The sequence below is a fragment of the Podarcis pityusensis genome (genome assembly GCF_964106645.2).
Source record: "Podarcis pityusensis genome assembly, chromosome: 13".
In the NCBI taxonomy this organism is placed as follows: domain Eukaryota; kingdom Metazoa; phylum Chordata; class Lepidosauria; order Squamata; family Lacertidae; genus Podarcis; species Podarcis pityusensis.
The window spans coordinates 48,189,094-48,208,734 of record NC_138038.1 but is presented as its reverse complement, the minus strand read 5'-3'; the positions used below and the strand labels follow the sequence as shown (position 1 = coordinate 48,208,734).

The 19,641-nt window shown below is 46.2% G+C and overlaps 1 protein-coding gene across 1 annotated transcript; it reads right to left on the bottom strand.

Moving 5' to 3' along the window:
* Window positions 1-3,713: 3,713 nt before the first annotated feature.
* On the bottom strand, window positions 3,714-18,348 carry LOC308460940 (uncharacterized protein; the record flags this gene model as incomplete). The annotated part of the gene is made up of 2 exons (XM_080977478.1): window positions 3,714-17,108; window positions 18,027-18,348. 2 exons carry the CDS (start codon window positions 18,346-18,348, stop codon window positions 4,045-4,047), a joined length of 13,386 nt encoding a protein of 4,461 aa, XP_080833604.1. The 3' UTR covers window positions 3,714-4,044.
* Window positions 18,349-19,641: the final 1,293 nt, after the last annotated feature.

The window sequence follows — 19,641 nt, the reverse complement described above, 5'->3', positions numbered from 1 at the left end:
GATTCCATGTTGCCGCCCCAGCTTTTGCTATGAACCTGAAATTAGCAATGAACCAGATCAAGCCAATACATTCAATTCTCGATGGAGCAGTCAAACTGAACACTGCGGCTTGGTGCTTGTGAGTTCAAATGGAATTCAGCCCACCACAGAGTCCTATGCATGCATCCTACATCCACATCCCCATTGGATGGAATCTGATAGTCTGGCACAGAATTTACTACCCTATTAATCTCAGCTTTCATTTTCAAAGTTGTAGCTTTTCTGGATAGCAATAGAAGCTTTAAAATAATGGGTGGGTGGTGGTAACCCACTGATAGCCCAAACCTAGTCTCTCCTTCCATGCTCTCTCCTCAGTGTGGTGTAGTGGTTAGAGTGTCAGACCAGGATTGAAATTCCAACTCACCTATGAAGCTCACTGGGTGACCTTGGGTTAATACTTGCCTCTCAGCCTAATCTGCCTCATATGGTTGCTGTGGGGATTAAATGAGGAGGGAGAAAACAATTTATGCCACTTTGATGCCCATGGGGAAGAAGGTGGGATGAAAATGCCATAAATAAAATAATTGATTAAATAAATAAATAAATAATAAATAAAACCATTAGCCTCCAATAAACCTTGCATCAAAATGTTCATCTGGAGCCTTCCAAAGGGAAATAGGAGTGTGAAGAGGGTTTCTTAGGGATTCAGGAACCTGTGGTCCTCCAGATATTGTTGTACAACAGCTCCCATAATCTCTGGCCATTGAATATGGTGGCTACTGGGGCTGCTAGGAATTTGTAATTACAGTGGTACCTTGGGTTACAAACACCTCAGGTTACAAACACTTTGGGTTACAGACTCCGCTAACCTGGAAGTAGTACCTCGGGTTAAGAACTTTACCTCAGGATGAGAACAGAAATTGCACACCGGTGGCATGGCAGCAACAGGAGGTTCCATTAGCTAAAGTGGTACCTCAGGTTACAAATGGTTTCAGGTTAAGAACGGACCTCCGGAACGAATTAAGTTTGTAACCAGAGGTACCACTGTACAACAGTTATTACCTGCATTTGAAGCTCTCAGGTTAGTTTACAGAAACCAGTCAGCTTTGAATGACCTGTATAGCTCTAGAGGTATACCTAATTTACACATATTTGTAGCCCTGTATTTGGGCTGTTTGCCTAACTTGAACAGTTTGAACAGTTGGGCTGTTTGCCTAACTTGTACTTCCTCAACCAATAAGTGAGCTGAAACACAATGTCCTTTGAAATCTACCCTTTTCTGATTTTTGTGATGCTTTTCTTCAAACCCAAAAGTTTACACTTAAAGTTGGGAAAACTGCATACTGAGAAAACCCAAAATTTACAGTTTCAGCTTTCCTTACGGCAGAGCTGTTCTTATTACATGACAAGATTCTAGAGCCCAGCAATGTCAGATTCCAGGCCCACCTTCAGCCTGAGTCAGCTGTGTATAGACTTCCATGGGATTGGGATCTCTAAGAATCTATACTGGGACTGCTGCTTTTTCACTTATTCATAAATGTCCTGGAGTTAGCAGTGAACAGTGAGGTGGCCAGTTTTGTGGATCGTGCCAAATTATTCAGGGTTATAAACAAATCAAAAGGATCTCTCCCAACTGCATGATGGTGACAGGCACTAGCAGAGGCTAGTGTCTTTAAGAAATATGGTTTATGTTACATATATTCCATGAAGAACATTATGCTTCAAAAGTGTCTCTCATTGCTCCTTTCAAGGTTGTGTTGAGAGTAGCAGTTCAGTCATGGTTTCTGGTCTCTCAGCGCAGCTTCCTCCACCCAGCACTGCATGGAGTTCTGCCTACTTCCTCCTTTTTGTTCCCAGAACACCTTTAGATTTCAAAAGGGACAAGTTTTCCTTTGACATCACCCCCTCCCCACCATCTTGGCAACCTGCCAACTCTTCTGTCTCTTTCCACTCCTTGGGGGGAGGGGAGGGAGTGCTTTTGCATTTCTAATGACTCTTAAGGACTCAGTACTTGGGTCTCCATTGTTCCTTGATGTCTCTGCATTTAGCCAGGCCTTTTTGCGTAAACTAATCCAGGAATTTCTTGTCTGGCACAATTCTGCAGCTTGTATTTTCCCTTCATATCCTAAATAGCATCTTAATACTACTGTTTATTAATTTCTACCATTCTCTAGCAGACTCTGGTACCCGAGATCTATGGCAGTATTATCTATCCTCAAACAAAATGGGCTACAATTTAAATTTCATGCAAAGGAACAGTACTAAGATCCCAAACACCAAGAGATCTTTAAGTTTAATAAGCTATACATGAATTGCACAAACTACACCTGATTGAAAAATGGCTTCAAGGACTTTTGGATCATCTGTCAATTTTACCACTATTTATGAACTGAATTGACTTCTTGTGCATTATTTCCATGGGTCACAGAACACTATGGTTGAGCCAAACCAGCACATCATGGTTATTTCTGTGTGTCCCCCACCCCCTGCTAAGAAAAAGCACAGATGAAACCTACCCCTGAGCACATTGTGACATAATAGGGATTTAAGACAGGGGAGAACATTTTTTTTTTTTAGCTTGAGGGCCTAGTGGGCAATCTTCTGGGGTCCACATGCCTGTGGTGGGTAGGACAATGGATGCAACTCTTATATTTGTACAATTGGCTGAAATCATACAAGTCTCACAAAAGCCAGGGGTACCTCTCTCCATCCAGGCTACAAAGAGGTATCAGTACAGTTCAATGACACATTCCAACCAGGCAATGAACAAGCGAACAAAAACCAGCTAAGAAGGTGAAGTAAGACCAGGGATTTGTGTGGCCATTTGTGTGGTCTTTGAAGATTCCCAAGGGCCGGATCACCTCTCAATGGGTTGGTGCCAGAGTACTAATAACTTCTTGTGAACCAATGATGGTGAACACCAGGACCAGGAGGCACATGGGCCAGTCCCAGTAGAAGATGGGTGAGCACCCAGGTTAGACTTGAATGGAGTGAATGTGCAGTTGCTCCCCTAGAGCTGCCTACAGTAGTTAAAAAGGTAAAGGGACCCCTGACCATTAGGTCCAGTTGTGACCGACTCTGGGGTTGCAGTGCTCATCTTGCTTTATTGGCCGAGGGAGCCAGTGTACAGGTCATGTGGCCAGCATGACTAAGCCGCTTCTGGCGAACCAGAGCAGTGCACAAAAAAGCCGTTTACCTTCCCGCCAGAGCGGTACCTATTTATCTAATTGCACTTTGACGTGCTTTTGAACTGCTAGGTTGGCAGGAGCAGGAACCGAGCAATGGGAGCTCACCCTGTCACAGGAATTCGAACCGCCGACCTTCTGATTGGCAAGCCCTAGATGACCAGTCTGACTTTACTGGTGGTGCTGTGGGTTAAACCACAGCCTAGGCTGTGGTTTAACCCACAGCACCACCAGTAAAGTCAGACTGGTCATCTAAGGCAGGATTGGGGAACTTTTTTCATCACAATGGCTGCATTCCCTTCTGGGGGACTGTTAGTATTTGTACTGTATTTGTTAGAAAATGTATTTTACAAAAAATAAATTGTACTGGGGAAAACAAAACCAGACGAAAACACTTAAGGGTTGTGTGAAGCAGGGCCGATGAAGGACATGTGTGTGACCTGGTAAGGATTGCAAGTGCCAGATAGAGGTTCTTGGCGGACTGCATTTGTCTCCGTTCCCCACCGGTGGTTATTATATTTAAGCCCTGCAAACCCCCCAACACAGTGCTGCTAACATAGAGATTTATTGACAAAAACGTATTACATTACAAAACAATTTAAGAATGCTTCATACGCGGTAAAAAAGGTAAGTGATAGGTTTGCTGAGCCTTCAGCATCTCGACAACCATCAGTGGAAGGTGGAGCCTTGTGCTCTTTTCCTGTCACCACCATTTGATATTCATGGTGCGGCATTTTAAAAAATCCTTGTCATCAAGGCATCCTACACACTCCACCAGAGCAGCTTATCATTTTCCCTTGGCCTCTTTGTCAAGGGGACTAGATCTTGCAGGTTGCCCTGCTGATGCTCAGTTTTCAGTCCTTAGTGCACACCTTGCCACTCACTCAACTGCTGCTCCATCTTTGCTGCTTGTCCCAGTGCTTTCTGGACTTTTTAAATTTCTGCTTGACCTGCTGCTTGAACTTGGGTCCTTGCTGCTTGACCTGTTTCTTGACCGGCTGCTCAATCTCGGATTTCTACTGCTTGAACTTGGGTCCTTGCTTCTTCCCCGGCTTCTTGACCTGCTGCTTGAATTTCGGCCCTTGCTGCTTCCCCTGCTCCTTGACCAGCTGCTGAATCTTAGATTTCTGCTACTTGCCCTGCTCCTTGTCTGGCTGCTTGATCTTGGTTCCCTACTGCTTGACCTGCTTCTCGATCCACTGCTTGATTTTTTATCCCTGCTGCTTCCTCTGAGCCTTGACATTATGCTCTGCTTCCAGCTCCTGAAACTTGTTCTCCCTTTTCTGGGTTTAGATTCATGATCCCATCGGACTGATCTCCCTTCTCTTTTCTCAAGGAGCCTTGTTTCACCAGCACCCCCACTCTGCTTCCTCTTGTACAACATGCTTTGAGTCATCTTCCTTTCACTTTTCTTCCTAAATTTGGATTGGGCCAAATCCTTTCTCTCTCTCTGACTTTCTCCAGGGTGTTTTCCCATACCGCTCGTTGCATGGCCTCCTTTCTTTGACTTCCCTTCTGAAATGACCCCCGGCTTTTCAGTATTCTGCATCCAGATATTCATCCCATCCCGCAGATGCATTTTTCTCTCCAGGATTTTACCAAGTATAGACAGTTTCCCATCTGTTTTCACAGTGTGTTTTGAAGATATGCCACCTACAGAGTGAGGGTGGGAGCCTTTTTGCACCGGCTGCTTGCCCATCCTTTGTTCTAACCTGGGGGTCTCTTCCCCTCTTGTTGTCTTAGCTACCTGTTTGCTCTCATGTTTGGTTGATAACTCTTTTTCTCCAATAGTTTCTTTATGGGATGCCTTTCTTCTCCCACCCAAAATTTCTTCACCATTTCTATCTCTTACTTCTCCTTCTCCATCTCTTACTTCTCCTTCTCTTTCACCTCCTCCATCTCTTACTTCTTCTGCTTCTCCTCTTTCTTCCTCCTCATCCTTCCTCCCAGCTCCTTGGTGTTCCCCACCTCCAGGATCTATTGTGGATGCTTCTCCATCAGCATTTCCTTCTTCTTCCCTGTCATTCCCCAAGATCTCTGTCTGTTCAAAATCATGATCTTCCTCCCAGAAGGCCACTCTTTTGTGAGATACAGAGAGTTGCCTGGACAGCTCCAGAGCTTCAGTCATTTCATCTGCAACTGACTGAGGTGTACGGAGGTGTTCAAATTGTTCAGAAACTGCTTGCCTTGCCACATCAAACAGCTTTGTTTTGCTTAGGCTGGCCCTTTCATCTGAGGTCTCTGAGGAAGGCACAACATCCTCTGGAGAAACTTGGGGTGCTCCTGCTGTCAGAGAATCTGCATATCTCAGGCTTCTGGGCTCCACCATGGGCATCTCCTCTGCATCTTCACTACTGACTCCTTCCTCCTTTCTCACACATGAGCTCTTCTCACCTATTTCTTCCCCACCATCCCAGTCTCCGACTCTCTCCAGTTCACATTCTGTGCTGTACTCAGAAGATGAGTAGGCACCACCTTCCTCCCTTTCTTTCCCCATATTATCACTTGTCTGTAGCAGGGAACCATCTGTGGGCTGCATTTGGAATTCAACTTCTGTGTTTGCAGAATCTTGATTTTGAGATAAATGCGACACCTGCTGGTTGGATTGTTCTTGATCTTGGGAGTCTTCACTTGAGGTCTCCCTATTCTCAGAGACTTGGATATCTTGGTGCTCCATGGGGTCCTCACTTTTGGGGGTGGGTGGGTGAGGTTTCAGATTACAGCAAGGGGATTCAGAGGACCACCCTTTTAGCTGTCCAGGTGCTTGGCCCCCTTTGTCACTGCTGGTGGCTGTATCTTCAATAATTTGGTTGGTTAGTTGCTTCCTTTCCTCACTGTCACAGCTTTGTTTGCCCCATTTTGCCTGGTGCTGTTGATCTGCCTGGCTATAATGCACAGGGCCCACCACATGCTCATGGAAACATTGAGAATCAAGGGTATGGGATGGCTGTGTGGTGGGATCCAAGGCTTGCCGGGAGACAAGAGTGTTGTACTGTTGAGTGTCATCTGCTTTCAAAGGCCCAAAATATGCCTGGGAAAATTCATGTTCTGAGAGTGAAGCATCCTTCATACGTTCACCTAAGGATGAACCAGAGATTTGGGATTCAATATTATGTGATATCTGAGAAGTGGCATCTGCCTCTGCCTCTTGTGAGGGGGAAGGATCTTTATTATCTCCTGAGGATGAAGGATGAATCTGGAATTCGGTATTCAGTGATGGCTGAGAAGAGGAGTCAGCCTTGCCTTCCTTTGAGAGGGAAGTATTCTTATCTCTGTCTCCCGAGGATGAATCAGAGTCCTGACATTCAATATTAGCTGATGTCTGAACAGAAAAATCCACCTCGGCTTCCTTTGAAATGGAAGGATCTTTTCTACTTTCTCCTGGGAAAGAATCAGAGTCCTGGGGCCCATTATTCTCTGATATCTGAGAAAAGGACCCTGCCTCTGTCTCCTTTCCATTTTCCTGGGAATTTTCTTGCTGCTCCTGCCTCCACCTTTGCTCTGCAAGTAATTGTAATGATGAAGCGGAGCCTTTTGTGGATGTTGATGAATGGCATGAGCAGGGACAGTTGAATATCTCACAAGACTCCTCTGCCTTGCCAGAAATTTGTGGATACTGCGCAGCATGATGTAGATTCAGTGTAAATATCTGCAATGTACTCACTTGCGGAGCTTCTCGTTCACCCTCCGAGCTGCTGCTTGTCCCTTGGATTACTGTGAAATGCTGAACTTTTGTATGAGGATAGAGAGATCCAGTATCCTTTTCGGCATCTGGCCAGGAAACCATCCTATGCTGTATTTTCCAAAACAGCTCTGAGGTGTATGTGGGTTGATCTTCTGACCCTGAGCTGGCTTCCTTTTCTGCTCCTGTTTGAAAAGGAGTGTTTGGCACTTGGAGGGTCTGAGCGCCAGAATAAGTCAAAGGCTCCTCCTCCTCCTCCATTTCATCAGCTTCTGGGATAAAGGCCCTCCTTGACTTCTGAGCCAGTTTAGGGAGGTGCCACTGGTGCTCTATGTTGAGGTTCTTGATGTGTTTTTTCTGGTGTTCGTTTGATCTTGAATGTAAGAAATGCGAGTGCTGGGAAGAAACAGGAACCTCCTTTGCCTCAGGCCATTCCTTGGCACCAGCTCTCCATTCATCAACAAAGTTCTTTTGTCTCCTTCCATCAGTGCTCACTCCCATTGAAGTTTGGGGGCTCTCCTGTGGCTCCAAGGGGGGTGGAGCAAATGCACACACCGATTTCTGAATAATGGCTGGCAAGCCCCACTGGTGCTGGATCTTCTTGTGCTGGATGTGGACTTCCAGAACATCTTGAGCACCATCAGTGAGGAAAGGCAACTCTGCCACACAGTCTATAAAATGGGTAATAGATGAGGTTCTTGCCAGAAGTCTCTCCTCCTCATTCTCCCCCAGAAGTTGGGTATGAGAGTCTTGATAAAATGTAGAGTTGTGGGGATGAGTTTGAGGCCTGATTTCCCCAAACTGAGAAGGTGGCACAGGAAGTAGAAATGCTCTAAGCATATTTTGAGCATGTTTTGGAAGCCCCCATCTATGCTTTGCAGTCATACTCCTCACATGAGCATCTAGACACTCTGTTGTGTCTGGACTGAGGAATGAGAGAGTTGGAGTAATAATGTATACTTCCCCTCTGTCCCATGAAACTCTGTTGGCTATATTCTCTCCTTCCATGTATGGTGGGTGCTTCTCTGATTCAATGAGAAATGGAGCAAAGGCATGCAGGGACTTCAACACAGAGGAAGGTAAGCCCCATGCATGATGGAGTTTTTTGTGCTGAATGTGTGATTCCAGAAGGTTCTGGGCCTCATCCGTGAGGAAAGGAAGAGTCACCTCAGGCAATAAGAAAGTAGTCGCTTGAGCCAATACAGGTGTAGCTGCTGCCTTTTGAACACAATTGAGCTTCCTCTCCAGTTTCTCTATTGCCTTTTTTCTTACCTTGGCATCTTCTAGCAAGTCTTCCTTGTCATCTTCTGAATGGGAATCAGTTTCAGGCTCTTGGGAGAATTTGCGATGAAAAGGTGTTAGAGACCTTGCTTCACCCAGCTCACATTGGGAAAATGCTCTGGGATTCCGAAATGCCCTCAGTGATTGTGAAACCTGTTCTGGAAGGTGCCACCTATGGTGTGTAGTCATCCTCCTCACATGGGCATCCAGGTTTTCCTGTAAGTCTTGGCTGAGGAACGTGAGACTCCTTGAAATAATATGGGCTTCTTCTTTCTCCCATGGGTATCTCATGGTCATGCTTTGCCTGTGTTTCTCTGTCTCAAGATGAAATGGAGCAAAGGCATGCAAGGACTTCAGCACATTGGAAGGTAGGCCCCAAGCATGGTGGAGTTTCTTGCGCAGGATGTGAAATTCAAGAAATTCCCAGGTCTCATTGGTTAAGAAACCAAGTTTGACTCCAGGCCACAAGAAAGCAGTTACATTCAAGTTCATAGATGAGTCTGCTCCCTGTTTCAATTGGTTGAAGACCTCCATATTCCTTATTGTCCTTCTTTTGACCATGGAGTCTTTCATGTCTTCATTGTCACCTTCTGTTTCAGAGTAATCTCTAGCCACCTGGGAGGATTTGTAGTGAGAAGGAGAAAAATACTGTGCATTCTCCGATTCCAATCCTAAAGCATGTCTGGGATGTAGAAATACTCCCAGTGATTGCTGAACCCGCATTGGAAGGCCCCATCTGTGCTTAGCCACCCTCCTCCTCTCATGAGCTTCCAGGCGATCTTTTGTGTCTGGACTTGGGAAGAAGAGATCCCAGACAATCTCTTTCACTTCTACCTTATCCCCTTGGTGTGCCTTACTCATTCTCTTGCCTAAGCTTTCCACATGCGTCTGAGACTCATGGAGAATTGGTGCAAAGGAATGCATGGACTTCAGCACAGAGGAGGGTAGGCCCCATGTGTGCTGGAGTTTCTTCTGTCGGATATGGAATTCCAGAAGATCTTGCATTTCATCTGTGAGGAAAGCAAGCTTCACTCCAGGCCATAAGAAATAAGTTTCTTCAAAGTTCACAGTTGTGGTTGCTCCCTGCTTTCCTTGTGGAAAGCCCCATCCTTTCTCTCCTGTTCTTCTGTTGCCCATTTCCTCCTCCACCAAGTCTTCCTTGCCCTCTTCTGAATGGGAATCAGCTTCAGGCTCTTGGGGAAATTTGCCATGAAAAGGTGTTAGAGACCTTGCTTCACCCAACTCACATTGGGGAAAGGGTCTGAGATGCCGAAATGCCCTCAGTGATTGTGAAACCTGTTCTGGAAGGTGCCACCTATGGTGTGTAGTCATACGCCTCACATGGGCATCCAGGTTTTCCTGTAAGTCTTGGCTGAGGAACGTGAGACTCCTTGAAATAATATGGGCTTCTTCTTTCTCCCATGGGTATCTCATGGTCATGCTTTGCTTGTGTTTCTCTGTCTCAAGGTGAAATGGAGCAAAGGCATGCAAGGACTTCAGCACATTGGAGGGTAGGCCCCAAGCATGGTGGAGTTTCTTGTGCAGGATGTGAAATTCGAGAAATTCCCAGGTCTCATTGGTTAAGAAACCAAGTTTGACTCCAGGCCACAAGAAAGCAGTTACATTCAAGTTCATAGATGAGTCTGCTCCCTGTTTCAATTGGTTGAAGACCTCCATATTCCTTATTGTCCTTCTTTTGACCATGGAGTCTTTCATGTCTTCATTGTCACCTTCTGTTTCAGAGTAATCTCTAACCACCTGGGAGGATTTGTAGTGAGGAGAAAAATACTGTGCATTCTCCAATTCCAATCCTAAAGCATGTCTGGGATGTAGAAATACTCCCAGTGATTGCTGAACCCTCATTGGAAGGCCCCATCTGTGCTTAACCACCCTCCTCCTCTCATGAGCTTCCAGGCGATCTTTTGTGTCTGGACTTGGGAAGAAGTGATCCCAGACAATCTCTTTCACTTCTACCTTAACCCATTGGTTTGCCTTAGTCATTCTCTTGTCTAAGCTTTGCACATGCGTCTGAGACCCATGGAGAAATGGGGCAAAGGCATGCATGGACTTCAGCACAGAAGAGGGTAGGCCCCATGTGTGCTGGAGTTTCTTCTGTCGGATATGGAATTCCAGAAGATCTTGCGCTTCATCTGTGAGGAAAGCAAGCTTTGCCCCAGGCCATAAGAAAGTAGTTTCTTCAAAGTTCACAGCTGTGGTTGCTCCCTGCTTTCCTTCCCATCCTTTCCCTGCTGTCCTTCTGTTGCCCATTTCCTCCTTCACCAAGTCCTCATTGTCATCTTCAGTCTGGGAATCAGCTGTAGGCACTTGGAAGAATGTGCCTAGGGAATGCTGCACATTATCCTGTCGAGATCTGAAAGGTTGTCTGGGAAGCAGAAATCCTCCCAGTGATTGCTGAACCCGCTTTGGAAGGCCCCACCTGTGCTGTACCACCCTCTTCCTCATGTGAGCTTCCAGGTGCTCTTTTGTGTTGGGACTCAGGAAGGAGAGACTTGGGATAACAACTTGTACCTCCATCCAATTGCATTGCGTTGCCGTTGTCATGTTCCTTCTTGTGTGTTGCATCTGCTTCTGTATCTCAAGGGGGTATGGGCCAAAGGCCTTCAATGACCTCAACACAGAGGATGGTAGGCCCCATGCATGCTGGATCTTCTTATGCTGGATGTGGAATTCCAACAGGTCCTGGGTGACCCTTGTGAGAAAATTTAGGTTCACCTCAAGGCTTGATAACGCAGTTAATTTAAAGTTTGATTGTACAGTTACTCCCTCCTTCCCTTGGGGAACAACCCATCCCTTTCCTGCTGTTCTTCTGTTGTCCATTTCCTCCTCCACCAAGACTTCATTTTCATTTTCAGTCTGGGAATCAACAGTATGCTCTTGGAGAAATTTGCCATGAAAAGGTGTTCGAGACCTTGCTTCACCCAACTCACATTGGGAAAATGCTCTGGGATTCTGAAATGCCCTCAGCGATTGTGAAACCTGTTCTGGAAGTTGCCACCTATGGTGTGTAGTCATACGCCTCACATGGGCATCCAGGTTCTCCTGTAAGTCTTGGCTGAGGAACGTAAGACTCCTTGAAATAATAGGGGCTTCTTCTATCTCCCATGGGTATCTCATGGTCATGCTTTGCTTGTGTTTCTCTGTCTCAAGGTGAAATGGAGCAAAGGCATGCAGGGACTTCAGCACATTGGAGGGTAGGCCCCAAGTATGGTGGAGTTTCTTGCGCAGGATGTGAAATTCGAGAATTTCCCAGGTCTCATTGGTTAAGAAACCAAGTTTCACTCCAGGCCATAAGAAAGCAGTTACATTCAAGTTCATAGATGAGTCTGCTCCCTGTTTCAATTGATTGAAGACCTCCATTTTCCCTGTTGTTCTTCTCTTGACTTTGAATTCTTTCATGTCTTCATTGTCACCTTCTCTTTCAGAGTAATCTCTAGCCACCTGGGAGGATTTGTAGTGAGGAGACAAATACTGTGCATTCTCCGATTCCAATCCTAAAGCATGTCTGGGATGTAGAAATACTCCCAGTGATTGCTGAACCCTCATTGGAAGGCCCCATCTGCGCTTAACCACCCTCCTCCTCTCATGAGCTTCCAGGAGATCTTTTGTGTCTGGACTTGGGAAGAAGAGATCCCAGACAATCTCTTTCACTTCTATCTTAACCCATTGGTTTGCCTTAGTCATTCTCTTGTCTAAGCTTTGCACATGCGTCTGAGACCCATGGAGAAATGGGGCAAAGGCATGCATGGACTTCAGCACAGAGGAGGGTAGGCCCCATGTGTGCTGGAGTTTCTTCTGTCGGATATGGAATTCCACAAGATCTTGCGCTTCATCTGTGAGGAAGGCAAGCTTTGCCCCAGACCATAACAAAGTAGTTTCTTCAAAGTTCACAGCTGTGGTTGCTCCCTGCTTCCCGTGAGGAAAGCCCCATATCTTCCCTGCTGTCCTTCTGTTGCCCATTTCCTCCTTCACCAAGTCTTCCTTGTCATCTTCAGTCTGGGAATCAGCTGTAGGGACTTGGAAGAATTTGCTCGGGTAAGGCCGCACATTGTCCTGTCCTGATCCGAAAGGTTGTCTGTGACGAAGAAGTCCTCCCAGTGATTGCTGAACCTGCTTTGGAAGGCCCCACCTGTGCTGTACTACCCTCTTCCTCATGTGAGCTTCCAGGTGCTCTTTTGTGTTGGGACTCAGGAAGGAGAGACTTGGGATAATTACTTGTACCTGCATCCCATTGCATTGGGTTGCCGTTGTCATGTTCCTTCCTGTGTGTTGCATCTGTTTCTGTATCTCAAGGGGGAATGGGCCAAAGGCCTTCAATGACCTCAACACAGAGGATGGTAGGCCCCATGCATGCTGGATCTTCTTATGCTGGATGTGGAATTCCAACAGGTCCTGGGTGACCCTTGTGAGAAAATTTAGGTTCACCTCAAGGCTTAAGAAAGCAGTTAATTTAAAGTTTGATGGTACAGTTCCTGTCCTCTCTTGCTTTCCTTTTACCCTTCTCTTGGCTTCTTCTGATGAGTGTTCATTGTCATCGTCAGTCTGGGAACCATTAGTATGCCCCTGGGAAGATTTGTATTGACAAGATAATGGATCAGATTGAGGAAGTGATCTGGGCCGTTTAAATGCCCTCAGTGATTCCTGTACCCGCTTTGGTATTTCCCATCTGTGCTTTGTGGTTATATTCCTCATGTGAGCCTCTAGTGTCTCCTTCATATCCAAGCTGATGAACGTAAGATTATTGATTATCGTTCTCACTTCTACCCAATCCCATGGGTGAATATTTGTTATGCTTTCTCCCCGATGGTTCTCTGGATCAGGGGGAAATAGGGCAAAGGCACATAAGGACTTCAGGACAGTGGAGGGAAGACCCCACATGTGCTGGATTTTCTTCTTTCCAATGTGGAATTCCAGAAGATTCCAAGCTTCCTCTGTGAGCAAAGGCGGCTTCACCTCAGATGATTCAGATGTAGTCAGTTCCACACCTGTGCCTGTGGTTGCCACTCCATGTCCTTGGTGGATAGTAGCTTTTGGATGACCCCTGGCTCCTGCTTCGGGTGTGAGTTGCTTCAAAGGCTCTCTTCCCTCAGAAAGAGGAGGGATTTCATCTTGCTCGTAGGACTTACGATGATCTTCTGAGAGTGGTGTATGATGCTTTTCTTCTTTGAAATGGGACTCAAGTTGAGTGGGAGCAATTGCCCTCAGAGAATCCTGAATCAGTTTGGGAAGTCCCCACTGGTGCTCTGTGGCCCAGCTCCTCACGTGGGCTTCCAGGCCATTCTTGACATCTGGACTTACAACATGCAGGGCCTTTTGAGGGGGGATGGCCTCTAACACAGATTGTGGTACATGGGCAGTCACTTTCTCTTGATATCCCAGTTTCTCAACAGTGACATGTGTTGATGCTCCTACTTTTTTACTCCTCTGTAGCTCAGGTGGAAGAGGGACAAAGGCATGCAAAGATTTCTGCACAAGAGATGGCAGCCCCCACTCATGCTGGAGTCTTTTGCGCTGTATGTGAAGTTCCAGAAGATCGCAGGCTTCCTTTGTAAGAAATGTTGGCACTGGCTCCTGGAATACTTCCGTCAATTGGAATTTAGCCTCCATATTTTTTTTCTTGAGATGGTCTTCCAAAAGATTCATATTTGAATGTTTAGGAAGTCTTATATTTGAAGCACGGGTTGCTGATGTCTCTGAAGAGGGTTTGTGTGCAGTGTCTGCAAATATCGGCTGTGGGGATCTAGTCATAAGCAACTCCCTTGCTTCATTCTGGAATATTGGGGGCTCCAGCTCCTGGACCCCAATCTTCACTTGGCTGATTTGGGATGGGGAGCATCTTTCCTGGAACACTGTAGCCAAAGGTTCCAAGTGCATGCTGGGCAACTCCCCCAAGAAAGTGAAATGTTCCCTTGTTGAAGATGAGGTGGCAACGTTTGGAATATCTCTCAACTGCATCTCCCTGTGCTTCTTGGCCAAGTGGTGGTTCATCTTGTCCAAATTATGGGGCTTCAGCATAGAAAGAACTTGAGCTGACTGTGGGGAGGCAGGCATCAACCCAAATGTTTTTCTGTTGCTTACTTCTTGGTGTACAGTACTCAATCCTGGGTGCTTGTATGTTATCCAATAGCAAGGGCAGTAGAAGTAGCGGTCTTCCACTGCTGCCCTGGCTATGGCATATTTCCTATTCAAGATTTCACTCTGTTGACTAGGTTGGTGCTCTGGAAACTCGTGCCTGATGTTCAGCTCCCCCTTATCCACTGCTTCACCCTCCAGAAAGGGCAGAAATGTGCTTCTGGGCTTCACTTGGCTATAAAGAGGGGCAAACTTCTGGAGAGAGTCTTCAAGAGTGATCTTGAAGCTTCCCATGGGCTGGAGATCAGTTTCTGTGGACTTTCTCCTGAGGCTATGGTGATCTGTAGAGGCAGCTGATGATTCAGAAAAAGGTCCCTCAGGGACTTCTCCTGCCTCCATATCCTGGTGTGGGCTGACCATTTGCTGTGCCCTGTAAGCCTTGGGTCCATGTGTGAAGATGTTTTCACCCACAAATGTCGCCTGCCTTGCCTCTACCAGCTCTTCTCTGGCTACTGGGATGGGAGAGGAGAATCTGCCCAGAGAGTCACAGCTTTTATTTTGGTACTCTGCAATTTGTGGTTCCAAGGGACCTGTCCCAAACACAGGGCAGAAAAGCTTGATAGATTCCAAAACCCTCTTAGGCAACTTCCATTGTCTCTGTAGCTTCATCCTTTGAATGTGGAAATCCAGCTGACTGTAGGTGCTTTGGGGAAGGAATGATGGTTTCTGTAGTAGAATGTAGACATGGGCTTTTGTCCTTTGGAGACTGGGCGGTGGGGGAGCCTGTGACTTGAAGCCATGCAAGGATTTCTGAATAAGACTAGGCAAGCCCCATTCATGTTGCAGCTTCTTTTTTCTAATGTGCAGTTCCAGATTCTCTCTGACCTGAGCATAGAGAAACTCTGTCCTCACTTCCAAGAACTCAACAGCAACTTCTCTAGCTCTAGGAAACGCGGGCAGCAGTTTGGGCTTCATTGCACTCATGGCCAAGGTTGGGGAACCATCCAGCCATTTTTCATCCAAGTGGAGTATCTTATTCTCTGTTGCTTCAGACTGAAGTGTGGGGTACATCAAAGGCTGACTTGGCATTGTCCTCCTCCCTATCCTAGTTCCATCCTGTCTCCCTGCAACAGTCACCATCTCTGGGGAAAGTAGCCTGAGGGACTCAAGGACCCTTGGGGGTAAGTGCCATCGGTGAAGCATGATTCTTTTCAGCAAGTTCTGCTCTAGTTCTTGGATGATGGCATCACTAAGGAAGGAGAGCTCAGCCAGAAGAACATTCACCTCCACGTGCTGCAATGTCCGGTGCTGCTGTGATTGGGGGACAATTGGGAAAACAGAATGGAGAGATCTCTGGACAAGGCTTGGCAACCCCCAATCATGCTGCAACCTCTTTTTTCTCACGTGCCATTCCAGATCCTCCCAAGTCTCCTGCTCAATGAATGGGATCTCTTGTATCAGTATGGGCTGGTCCCATGGGTGCTGCACCTTCTTTTTAAGCACATGGGAATCCAAACACTGCTGCTCATTAGCAGGAAGAAAAGTTGTCCTTGCTTGGACAAACGCAACATTTTGCTGCGACTGAAGTAGCATCTCATGTCTGGCCTCAAATGACTTCTTCCCAGTTGTAGTCTGGGGGTTTGCTTTGGAAGGAGGGGGAGATTTGAGGGCTGTTTCCCTGGCTGTGGATTCCAAATGTAGAACATGCTTATGAAGTTTCCCTTCCCTCTCACCCTTGACGACTCCTCCTCGGCCTCCTTTCCTGTTTGCAGATGATGCTATATCTGTGGTGAGGTGATAATCTAGCTTCATGTGCTTGAGGGCCTCTTGGACTTGCTTTGGCAACACCCGGCATTGCATGTGAATCATTTTTTTCATGTGTTTCTCTAGTGTCCTCCTCTTTGCCCCACTCATGAAAGGAAGAAGCCGAGGCCTCATCAACACAGTAAGCTCCCTCTTTGGACGGTATGGGCAAGTGAAATCCATACCAAGAGGCAAAAAGGCCCTGAGTGACCTGGTGATGACTGATGGAAGACCCAATTTGTGTTGAATACTTTTCACAACCAAATGCCACTCCAAAGTCTTTCTCACAGCCTTAGCCACAAAGGGAGTGTCCTCGGTAGCAAATTCAATCCTAGGAGACTTCATATTTGCTTGGGAGATCACAGATAAAGAACTGGGGAAATGCCTTGTTCCTGTTTGGTGGAATCTCATGCCTTGGTGGTTCTTCCTCTCATTAAGAGAGGACCCTTCATTTTTCTTTTGCCTCAAAGGCATGTGGTTCTTTTTGCTGAAATTTGATAACTCGGACAGGTCAGAAAGGGGACTGTAATCTTCCCAACTATTGAAAGACTGCTCTGATGATGTGCTAGAAGAGAAGCAAAAGGGATCACTCATTTCCCCACTGCTGTCCTCAGAGCTGTCATAACATTCATTTATACTAAACATGGAATGGCTGTCAGAACAGCTGGGACTTATGTCATTCTCCCTGGAGATGGGAACATCTTGCTGAGCAGAATGGAGTGGCTTCTCCTTCTGCCTCTTGCCTTTGGGAATGTGTTGATCCTTTCTGGATGAAGGTGTTGTTTCTGGGCCCAATTCTGGATGGCCACAGTTTGTGGCAGGTTTACTGCTGCTCCATGGAAAAATTGTGTCATCTCTTTGAGCAGAAATGGCTGGTAGGCTGGAGCTCCCCACATAAGAGGCAACGGGAAGTGATGGCATTTGCAAAGCAGGAAGCCCAGGTTTTGATGCATAGACACGCAGCACTTCCTCAGCCTCCTTGGCTGCCCTGTCACATATGGCACAGGTCACGTTGTCACATAGCAATCTGCGGATGGAGGAATGGCAACTGCCTCCATTTTGTGGGTCTATCTCCTGGTGTTTGGTACCTGTAAGACAAATGAAGGCACTGGTGACCTTTCCTTCACCTCCAGGATGGTATGGAACCAATTGGTATAGAGACAATTATATTTTGTCAGGAACTGGCTGGATGAGGAGGAGTGGCAGGCACTGGCGGAGGAAGAGGTGTGCGGGGGGGGGGCACCACCCCTGGCAGCGCAATCCCAGTAGGGTGCCATTGTGGCTGCCCCCCTGCCTGTGCTGGGCACCCCCAGGACACGCACCAGCCCTGCCCCTGCTCCTGCCTGCTCTCCACCCACCGGTGCCAGAGCATGAAGTTCCGCCACTGGTGGCAGGAGCCTCCCACCCAGGAGCTGCCCAGGGAAGACAGAGAAGACGAGGACTTAGACCCTGGGTCCTGGTGGTGGGAGGTGCTAGAAGCAGGAGGGTGGAGTAATCAAGGGAGGGAGCGGGTCAGAGGAAGAAGGCCCTTCCATAATTTATGCCCAAAAATGGAAGGAAGAAACAGTTCTAACAAAGGAAGGTTGGCAATTAAAACTAATGGAGTACACAGACATGGTGAAACTTACCAGAAGAACAAGAAACCCAGAATAAAGACTTTTTAAAATGGATTGGGGGGAATTATTGACCATCTGAAGATACATTGTAAAGAAATCAAAAAATTATCAGGACTGACATAAGCAAGTGCAGTAAGAGAAAGCTAGGGAGAACATAAGGGGAAATTAGTAAATAGATATGAATTGGATATGCAGTAATAAAAATAAATAAAACTAGAAAGGAGGGGAAGGAAGTCAAGGGGAAAGTACACTGGATTTGTAAAGTGTTTGTTTTTGTTCCTGTTGAAAATATTTGTGAAATGTGAAGAGGAAATTTAAACTTAGAAATAAAGCACATTCAAAGCAAAATGAGAAAGAGGGGAGGCGAGAAGGGATGGAGGGTACACTGACCATTCCACAGCAGGACAATTCCAGTCTTGCTGGTTCTCCTCCTCTCACACCCCCTCTTGGAGTGTCCTACATGTTGTCGAGCAATGAGTCTGGCAGAAGCAGAGGAGGAGCTCACTGCCACATTGCAGTCCCCATCTGTTGGGAAGAGCTGTAGAGGGGAAAGGCAGATCCGAAGCTCAGTTTCCTGCAACTTCTCAAGCTGAAGGAGTTGAGCAGGGAAGACTTCACTTGTTACTTTCTGTGAATAAAAAGCCAGTTGCATTCCAAGGGTCCTGTCTCTTTTTGACCTGCAGGGGCCTGATACTTCCCTGTCAGCACTCATGGCACATTTATATATTTATTAGAAGTATTAGAAAACATATATACCAATTTGGAGACCCAAGAGGCACTGATTTTATTTCAGAGCAGCAGTGGTGAACCTGTGGCCTTCCAAATGTTGTTGGACTCCAGTGCCCATCAACCCTAGCAAGCATGTCCAATGGTTAGGAGTAATGGGCATTGAAAGCATTCTAGATTGCGTTTACTAACTCAACTCTAAGTACTTTTGTTAGGCGATCCTCTACAAGTTCTCCTGGGTGTATTTCAGTTTTAAATAAGGTTGCTGTTGTTTAAGATTTTTAATTTGGGTTTTATTATCTTGCAGTTATCTTATTAAAGAAACCCAAGCAACAAATGACAAGGGTGTGTATGTACACTTTCATAGATGCTAAGAAAAGACCATGTGAATTATCAAATGTCAGCAGTAGTTCTTACGCTCTCTCTCTCTCTCAAATCACCGGGATGAGCTGGTTCCTGTCTCAATGGCACTGACTTTATTTCAGAACAGCAGTGAATCTGTGGCCTTCCAAATGTAGTTGGACTGCAGTGCCCATCAGCCCTAGCAAGCATGTCCAATGACCAGGGATTATATGGGCATTGTAAGCCAACTTCTAGATTGCATTGCATTGACTAACTCAACTCAACTCTAAGTATTTTTGTTAGATGATTCTCGGCTAGTTTTCCTGTGTGTATTCTGTCTCCTCCTATAATTTTAAGTTTTGAATACATTTTCTTTTGTTTTTTAAAAGATTTTGGATCTGGGTTTTATTATCTTGAACTTATCTTATTGAATGAACCCAACCAACAAACAAATGTGTGTATGTACACTTTCATGGATGCCATGAAAGACCATGTGAATGATCAAATGTCAACATTGAGCTTGGCTCTTAAAAATAATAATAAATCACCGGAATGAGCTGGTTCCTGTCTCGATGGCTTGCCTTCTTCTTTTCCAACAGCTGCTTGGAGATGACTTCTGTGTTCCACATGTTCCTTCTAGGAAGAGAGGAGGCAGCAAAGTTATTCAAAAGGAAGAACAACCAGTTGGAAATACCACCTTACGAAACAGGGAACAGATCCACCAGGCAGAAAGAGGCATGTTCCAAGTTTCATCAGGGTATCTCTAAGTAGGACCAAGAAAAATCCCTGTCTGAACCCCTGGAGAGCTGCCACTGGTCTGCTTCGAGTATACCAAGCTGGATGGACCAGCAGTCTGGATCTTTATAAGGCTACTTCCTCCTGGTGGCCAAAGCATGCAATACTCTCAGGTCATTTTTTACTCTTCCCATCTCACTTA